Raw genomic sequence first — 9059 nt, 5'->3', positions numbered from 1 at the left:
CCCCCGCGATGACGCCGACAGCCCCTACCGCGCGGTGCCGGAGGACACCCTCACCTTCGAGGAGGCGGTGGCCACCAACTCGGGACGGTCCTCAAGGACTTCTTACGTCTCCTCCTTGACCTCCCAGTCTCACCAAATCCGCAGGGTGCCCAACGGCTACCATTACACGCTGGGTCTCAACACAGGCCCCGGGACTGGCACCAGAGGACGTAGTTACTACCACGAAGCCGATGAGGATGACTGGTGCTAGCGGCATGGCAAAACCCTTCAAGGTGTGCGCGTTTAAAATCGATGAGTTTTATCATCTGGAAGGCTGTGCGCTCCGACGCGCGCGGTGCCCGGGGCCGGAGGGGGCCCACGGGGCAGCCCCCGCCATGAGAACTGCTCTGCCCCCGGGTCCAGAGACACTCCTGCAGCCTCTCTCCTCTCTTTTTCTTTATTTTTTTTCTTTTTTTCTTTTTTTTTTTTTTTTTCACTAGACAAATCGAGGAAGAAGGCTCCCTCCTTAGGGGGAAGGCAGCAAGGGGGGCACATCTCCCTCTCCCCCTCTCCCCTGCCTCCCTACTGCCTTGTCTAGTTCAAAGACACGCACCAGATGCCAAATCCGCGGCACACGCGAGAAGCCGAGAGAAGAGCAGTCCTCACATTCGACGTCAGAAAAAGCAGACTGTCTATTCTTTTCGAGATTGGCGCAGTTTTTGTTGGGCTATTTCTTAATTAATTTATTATTATATTTTTTTCCCCGGTCAGGGTGGGAGTTGGGGGTTGCAAACGGACACACATGAACAAAGATCGCATCTGCGTTTTATCCCATTCACCACTAAGAAGGAAGAGATCTACCCAAGAAACTGGGAGAGGAGAAACACAGACCAGAACAAAGGACAGTCCATCGGGACTTGATGTTCAGCCACAGCAATCTTTTTGGCGGAGCCAGTGACACACCCCTGAGCTGAACGAGCGCTCCGGCAGCCGGGACTCTGCTCTGACACTGCTGCCGTGTGGATCTCTTTTATTTTACTCACCACGTCGGGTCCTTCACACTGACACATGATAAAGCCACAAGAGAACTACTTTGTAAGGACTGTTTCCTTGCTGCTGAGACTTTTCTTTCCGTCCCTCTCTCCTGTCGACCGCAACACGCCCTCACTGTTTTGTCTTGTTTACAATATAAGCTTGATTTAGCAAAAAACAACTAAAAAAAAAAAATCTCCAGGAAAAAAAAAAAAGAGGAAAAAGCATAGGGGTGAGAAGAAGAAATGTTATTGGTTTTATATCAAGCTATTAGATAGAACTTTAACTTTTCATTGTGTGCATTTTTGTAAATTGTACAGTAAAAAAAAAAAAAGGAAAAAAAATACTCTTTATGTAGAGAATTAGTCCAATTGTCATTCCAGGTCCCACCGTTTCTACCGAATGCTCCAGTTGTTCACTACTAAGTGCCTAACCTTTGAAATCTTTCACAGCGACGATGCAACCTCTTGCTTCGATGCATCAGACCTTGGGCGAGCGTGGGGAGGGGCAGGAGGGGAGGGAGGGCAGAGCCGGGAGGAGCAGCTCGTCTCGGAGGTTCCGTGGTGCACACAAAGCCCCGCGTCGCATTACTGGACAGTGTATTCGAGTACCAGGTTGGAAGCTTACAGTGGGGAAGGCAAACACGCTTTGGGGTTGGTTTGGGTTTTGTTGGCCTTTTTTTTTTTTTTTCCTTCTTTTTTTTTTTTTTAATATGCTTTTATTGGTGGGAGGGGAGTGATTGCAGCAAACAAAACCGGCCTTTTCTCATTGATTAGCGTTGTGGTCCTGCGGGAGAGATGCAGGTGGAAAAGTACAGCATCTGCAGAGGTACTCTTGCAGGAGAAGCAGCGTCTTCCACACTGCATGTCAAGTCACATTTGGGCTGCGAGAGCTCTGGCCTTGTTCCACGGTGCACAACTTCTGTCGAGGGCAGCTGGAGAGGGTCTTGTTTTTATTGCCTGTTAAGAGAAGGTTAAAAAAAAAAAAAAAGAAGCAAAACCTCTAACTCTGATTCTCAGGGATGAGATTTCTGTGTTCGTGCAATGACTCTTACGTTGGACGATTTCTTTTGTGCACGTGTGCATTGCTGCACTTTGAGCCTGGGAAAGGGGCAAACGCGATGTGCTGGCGGGGAGGGAGCGCTGAAAGAAAAGCCTGGGCAGGATCTTGTGTCCGTGGGTCTGATGAACCATTATAGGGCTAATTTTGGGGCACAGGGCGGCCAGAGGACACTGACAAAAGGTTAAAGAAGGAAGGGTGGGAGGTGCCAGACGAGCGCATTGCTAAAAATGCTGATAGGAAAGAGGAGAGTGTTGGACAGATGACTTTTTTCAGAGGATCTACCAAGCCCCAGAACTGTGAAACTTCTCTAGGTGATCGCTTAGGACAGGTAGAGATCCCGCTGGACCCTGGTGATTCGTTTTGTCGCTGGGGTGGTTGGAGGGTATCGGATGCTACCAAAACGCTCAGGAGGTCTCTCGTGCTCTCAGCAAAAGTCTTTCAGCCTCAGGCGGGGAGCAGTCTGCTGTAGGGTGGTTCTTCACATCTCCTGTAGCTCTTCTGTTGAGGAAATTCAACCTGTTTTCGTTTCCTTCTGTGGTTTTTTTGTTCCGTTACTAAATAATAATCTCTGGCCAATCTCATCCCTGGATTCTGCTGAAGGATAACTCCTGTCTCTATCTCTGTCTCTGTATTTATGTGCACTTTGAATAAAGGAAGTGCAGTGGCCAGAGGTCCGCGATGGGTAACGGCTGTAATTTGCAAACGGAGGGCTATGCAACAAGATGACACGTTCGGAAACACATCCAAACCACCAAGAGTCAGAAAGACCTTCATCCATTCTGTAGCTTTATCTGCTGGATTTTCCTGTTTCAGGCTTCAGCATGATTGTGACCAAATGTTTTGTACATTTTCCTTATATGAAGGCACAAATATTTTATTTGAAATTTTAAAGAAAATGTTACTATTTTACTCCAGGAAGTAAAGGAGAGGGAAAAAGCAATCTCTCTGACAGTGCATGCAAACAGTGTACCCGCACTGGAAAGCAAAAGAGATGTCTTTCTGTACTGAGTAATTTTGTCTTTTTCTCCACTCCGCCTTTCCCCTTCCTCTGCCGTTTTAGATCCCCAAACCCGCAGCCCCACACTAACACGCCGTCTGGAAGCGCACAGCCAAACAATGGCCTTGGGTCACTCCAATTCTTAGGCAGAACACGAAGAAGAATCTCAAGTTGTCTAATCCTCCACTCACCTCGTAGCGGTCGATGACAGTGACAGACAGACAAGCCTGACCACAATTGTTCATAACCCTTTTCCTACCTTTTTTTACAGCCTCTCTGCTCTCTCTTCAATGCATACATGATATTTCCAAGAATCCTCATAGTGAGTTGCCAAACTTGAATTGCACCGATCAGTTTTCTGCATCCAGAACCAGTCTCGTAGTGGCTGTACTTTGAATAAGTAATGTTTGCATGTAAAATATATACATATATACATATATATAAAAAGTATGTGCATGGAAAATGTTTATCTTCGTACTTTTTTGATACAATGTATTCATCAGTTGTTAATTTTTAATTATATTTGATATAAATTGGGGGTTTGTTGCAAAACTTTATATTTAAAAAAACAGTGTTAAAAATTATAAAAGTTCCAACCATGCAACACAAGCGGAACTTTAGCCAAAAAAAAAAAAAGGGGAAAAAAAGAAAAAAAAAGGTTCTGTGATTGCCTAGTTTGCTGCCTGAGTAATATTTATCAGCCAAACTTTGAATTCTGCAGTTGTTTCTACAATTACATTTTGTATGAAGCAAAGTCCTTGAATTAAAATAAAAACTTAGCAAAAAACCTTACAAATTCAAAGATGGTGTGTGCAGTGTGCCTAGTGACCGGGAGACCGCCATCCTGAGAGCAGCCTCCCAGCCGGCGGGCTGGCTAGGAGAGAGCCGGCAGGAGGCAGCTTGGCTTGGCCACCGCATTGAGTGATAGCCCGTGAGATCCGGTGTGAAACCGGATTTAGTTTAGCCCGAATTGGGATGCTGTAAGAAATTGGCCACGTCTGTGTGTGTTTCCGTACAGGCTTCACAGATGCTCGGTCTGAGTAGGGAGCTGTTTGCAAATTTGCCTTTGCAGTATGGATCCAGTATGGAGATTACAGTTCCTGGAGTCCAACAGGCAGCAAAATCGCATAATTTAAGTTGAGGGTCACAAAAAAACCCTAGCAGTGATTGAATTCCTTGGAGGTTTTTAACAGAGGGATGTTTCTCTTCTGAATGTGCAAAAATGTTGGGCATGCGGCTCCCTTTAGAATTAACCTTTATTAAACCTTACACCCACTCCCAGCAAGTCTTCTTGGTGCTGCCTCAGGTAGGCATGGGCATGGAAATCGGTAGCGTGTGGGGTTGGATTGGTGTCAGGAGTCTGCCCCGTGTCCAGGGTGTGCTGTAGCACTTGTAGGAAAAAAAAAAAAATTAATAATAATACTTGCTTAGTGTACCTTGAAGTTCCTACTCCCAAGGCTTGCCCTGAGCGGAAGAAAACCCCAAGGTCTGTTGGTACACGAGGAAGGAACTTTTAAATTCTTTGGAGAACCACCTTCATTCCCTACCAGGGGGAAAATTCCACTGTGTGCATCTCCTTCATCAGGGTGTGTTGTTGTGATGGGTCTGACAATGCCAAGGACTCTCCAAAAGCTTGAGAAAAATTATTAGCAGCTGGAGAGTGCTGCTGAAGGGAGGACCATCGCATTTTTGCATTTTTCAGTACTGTTCAGAGCACAAGGCCTATTTTAGTATTCAACTCTTCTTCTGTCTTGTTGAATCTTTTCTGTGACGAGACCACCCAATGGCCCACCTGAGATTCAGGCATCGTGTGAAATGCCGTCCCTGCAAGGAAAAGGTCTTTTCCCTCCTGATCACCGGTTCAGGCTGTAGCATGTGAAGAAAACGGTTTTGCTTGAGGTCACACAGCAAATTATTAGCAGAATAACATCTCTTGGCTTGCAGTCTGTGCAGGGTTTAGGTTTCTTGGGTGGGACAACAGTGGTGCATAGGGGGGAAGAGTAGGATTTTTATTAAATTTTTAAAATATCCCAAACAGACAGGAGGAATGGAGATTTCTGAATGTGTCTGAGCAGCGTACAAGGGAAGGTTTGAAAAGCAGTGCAAGATTGGTGAATCAGTGTGCATCCCAACTTCAGTGGAGACCCCTGTGACATTCGCTCCACCGCAACCATCTGGGGAGCTGGAATCTGCCTTGGAGGGCCAGATGAGCAACCTCTTCCCTCCAGATGTGTGTCACAGAGCAGCTCCAAAACCAGCTTATATGGATTTTCAAATATGGGTTTTCAAATCGTAAAAGCCTTTTGGGGGCTTTCTGCCTTTCTTTTTTCTTTTTTCTTTTTTCTTTTTTCTTTTTTCTTTTTTCTTGCTAAAACATGCCTTTGTGTTTAATTTCTGATATTGTGTGAATACATACAAAAAAACAGGGGTGCCTTGAGCAGCAGGGTGCCTGAGGGCTGCAACACTGATGCCTGCCTCTTCTCTCTGCTGAGCCTCTGCAATCTCATTTCAGTAACAAGATGCCTATTTTCCACAAAATTTGAAGGAACTTAATACCTATGAGATATCTGCACCTCTGCCAAATTTGGGGAAACTTGGCCAAAAGGCTTCTTGTGAAGGAAGGTGGTACAGTTTTCTATAGGGGAGGACTGAAAAGTATTTCTTTCTGTCTTTCTTTCTTTCTGTCTTTCTTTGTCTTTCTGTCTTTCTGTCTTTCTGTCTTTCTGTCTTTCTGTCTTTCTTTTCTTCCTCTCCTCTCCTCCTTATTTCAGCTGTATTCTTTTGGTCCATGAGACCAAGGCAGCAATGCACCCAACAGCTTCTCCAGGGACTGCCTGAGCCCTGGAGTGAAGGAGCTGGAGCAGGAGGGATCCCTGCCGCTGGACTTGAAGCATCTCCCATGTCCAAGACACGGGAGCTGAAACACCCAGCTTTGCTTTGCTTTGCTTTTGAGTTCAGCTGAACTCCACAAAATGGCTCTAGTTTTGTACCTCGTCCCCAGCACCTCCCGGTTCTCATGACCGGTGTAATGGTTCATGCAAAGCTGCTGTGAGCGGGTTTGCATGAGATCTCTTCCCCGCAGGGGCACATCTTGCTAGCAGAGACCGTTACGTTTCTGCTCCCTGTATCTCCACTCCCAGCCCTACGGATAAAATCTGGGCTTCGGATCAGTATTTCCGAGGACAGCACCCCCACGCCACGTTTTACCATTAGGGGGTAGCATTTTCAGGCTTTTTCTACTTTCTAGGGAAATGAAAAATGGAAAAGGGCTGGTTCATCTCCCCTTGCCACTCTTTGAGGGTCATTCCCTGAAATATTTGTCTCAAAAAGCAGAAAACTCGGGGTGAGACACTGAATACACCTGAGTCTGAGCCGTGCAGGTAATTTGGCCTTTTATATTCCCCGGCGCATGAAAATCCACCGTCATCTGGCTGATTCCCTGTTCCAGCCACATTTGCAGACGGTGCTCATAGACTCCTGAGTACCCTCCAAGGTGATGAATTACTCGTCCCAGTGGAATTCATCCCTCTTGTTCAGCCTTTGGTGGATCTGATATTTTCAGGGCGGTGGAAAGCACCGTTTTCAGAAAGTGCCTGATCATAATAACCTGCCTCAACTCAACACCGTCCCCCAGCACATTCCAAAATACTTTGCAAAAGAGGCTGGGTTTGCATCTTCATTTGATAAAAAAAGGAAACTGAGACACCTCAAGGGAACGAAATTGTCCAGGGTCACCCAGCAAGTGAGTGCAGAAGCGAGGACAAGGTCTCCTGAGCTCCTGCAGGTTACTCTGCCTCCTTCATGTCTCGGTGTTTTAAATCACTGATGTGTGCGTGATTTTTTTATATCCACAGGCTCCTAGTAGGGTGCTAGTGAGGTGACACTGAGAATTTGGCATCTCACTAGCGGATGCGTTGGTTCATTGGAGGGAATTCAAAGCAAAGGAGCAATAACAAAAATGATGAAAGGTCAGGGACTGATTTATGGCGGTAGCTGTAAGGAGCTCTGCACAGTGATAGAGAAGGGTGGCTCTGATAAGGCTGTGCAAATATTTGTGGGGGTGAAGTCCTGAGGCGGGTGAGTCAGCGTGAAGGAGCTGCTGAGGCTGTTTGAGAAGGGAGGTCTGAGTAAACCAACTCCCGAACGAACTGATGGAAACACCAGAATAGAGCCCCTTCACCCGCAGAGGAAGCCTGGGACATGCTGATGGAGCAGAGCTGTGTTAATTCAAAGAAAACAGTATCAATAACCATAGTTTATTCATTTTATCCTCATCTCCACTTTCTGTCATTGCTCTGAAACAGAATATCCCAGCACTGGCTTTGTCTGTGTCTGTTTTTATTACTTCTCTGTTTCTGGCAGCCTTTTCTCTGCCCAGCACAGCACATACAGAGGAGAAGGAGGAGGAGGAGGAGGAGGGGGAGGAGGAGGCACAATCCTTGTCCAGCTACTCCTGCACAAAAGTCTGAAATACCCACAGGGGTGTAAAACCTCATTTTCTCGCAGGAGGCAGAGGAGGGGAGTGGATGTGGTTTTGTTACTGGATTCAGCAAAATGATAGCATGTTTAAAAAGATGATGCTGAGCTGAGCCGACAGGACTGTGGCAGAATAAATGCATGCCTTTCACAAGGTTTTTTTTCCTCCTCATGGAGTGGAGAGCGTTTAAAAGACCTGGTTCTGCAAGTGATCCACCTAAAAAACCTCCTCCTGCAGTGGGATGGTGGTATGTGAAAGGAGCGGAGGGCAGAGTCTCCGCACTGCCAGGCAGTTGCATGTCCCACAGCAGAGACTGGCTGTAGGACAGAGCCAAGAGATGCGACGGGAGGTGTGCTGCTGGGACGGAAGGTCACGGCTGTGGAAATCAGTGGGATTCAGCAACACCTGAGAAAGGAAAGCCGAACCCGTGTCACATGTTCTTGACAAATAAAGTCCTCTACATGGCAAAGCAAATGACTCCTTGAGTGTCTCTGACCTTCATTTCCTTGACAAGCTGAGTCGGCGCATGGCAGGGGAAGGGCCTTGAGACAGGCAGAGAGGGGTGAGCACAGCACCTTTTGCACCCAGCTGGGCTCACGTCTCCCCAGGAGCAAGCAGCAATCAGGACCTAAAGTAAGGAGCTTACCCACTGCCGGTGCGGTGTTCGTCTGAGCAAAATGACAGCCAGGTGACACCCCGGGGTGCTTGAGCACCTCCTGGCAAGGGACATCCACCCAGAGGCAGGCAGGTCTGGCTGCCCCTTGCTGAAGGTTCCCATACTTTTGGGTCTCCGGGTGATTGCTGCAGAGAAAATGCTATCGCAGACTGGGAGTGAGCCTGCCTGCTCTGTGGGCCCGAGCCAAAACCCCCAAAGGGCTTCTGTGAGTGTCCAGGGGTTTGTCACACAGGGCAGAGCAGTCCTGGGCAGCGGTGTGGCCACGGCGGCGGGGTCTGTGCCACTGGTGATGCCAGAGAGCTTAACGTGTAGCACAGAGCAGGGTCTGCCGTGGGGCAGCGCTCGTGCAGGGCGCTGTGCAGACATCACTTTTGGGGTATCTGCCTGCAAATACCTTCCACTGTCATGCTGTTGTGGCTGGTGCTAAGGAGCAGTTGGGTGGCACCGCTGGTGCCCTGTGCCTCCGGAGGAGCCCGCAGTGGTGTGAGGGCTGAGCAGGACCTGAGTGAGGTGCGATTTAACCCATGTAATGCCAAGGGGGTGAACTGGCCCAGACTCTGGGGAAAGAAAGTGGGGTTAAATGCAGATGACCGGTACAGCTCTCACAGGAGAGTTGGGGTCCTTCGCTCACCCTAAAATGCCAGGGCAGGAGGCTGCTATGTTCCCATCACCCTGTGGGAGCAGGGTCAGGTACCCCACTGGGGAAGGCAGCAGGCTGGGAGACAGCTTTGGGAGTAAAGCACCCCGAAAAACACTTGCAGCAACTTTTATTTGGGGGGTGTGGTGTGTCTCCTTTACCTATGGAGGCCGAACCAGCACACGGTGGGGGGTCATTA

At 48.1% G+C, this 9059-nt stretch overlaps 1 protein-coding gene across 1 annotated transcript in view; it reads left to right on the top strand.

Annotated features, from left to right (window-relative positions):
- Positions 1–250, top strand: part of CACNA1B (calcium channel, voltage-dependent, N type, alpha 1B subunit) — a 306403-nt gene extending 306153 nt beyond the window's left edge. Inside the window, 2 exon segments of the mRNA XM_009326378.1 lie at positions 1–8; positions 10–250. The exon segment at positions 1–8 is cut by the window's left edge and continues 258 nt beyond it. Coding sequence (XP_009324653.1) covers positions 1–8; positions 10–250 — 249 coding nt within the window.
- The last annotated feature ends 8809 nt before the right edge of the window (positions 251–9059 follow it).

The sequence above is a fragment of the Pygoscelis adeliae genome, unplaced genomic scaffold (assembly GCF_000699105.1).
Source record: "Pygoscelis adeliae isolate BGI_AS28 unplaced genomic scaffold, ASM69910v1 Scaffold436, whole genome shotgun sequence".
Taxonomy (NCBI): domain Eukaryota; kingdom Metazoa; phylum Chordata; class Aves; order Sphenisciformes; family Spheniscidae; genus Pygoscelis; species Pygoscelis adeliae.
Note: the sequence above shows the minus strand (reverse complement) of the source record. Positions and strands in the feature narration are given on the sequence as shown.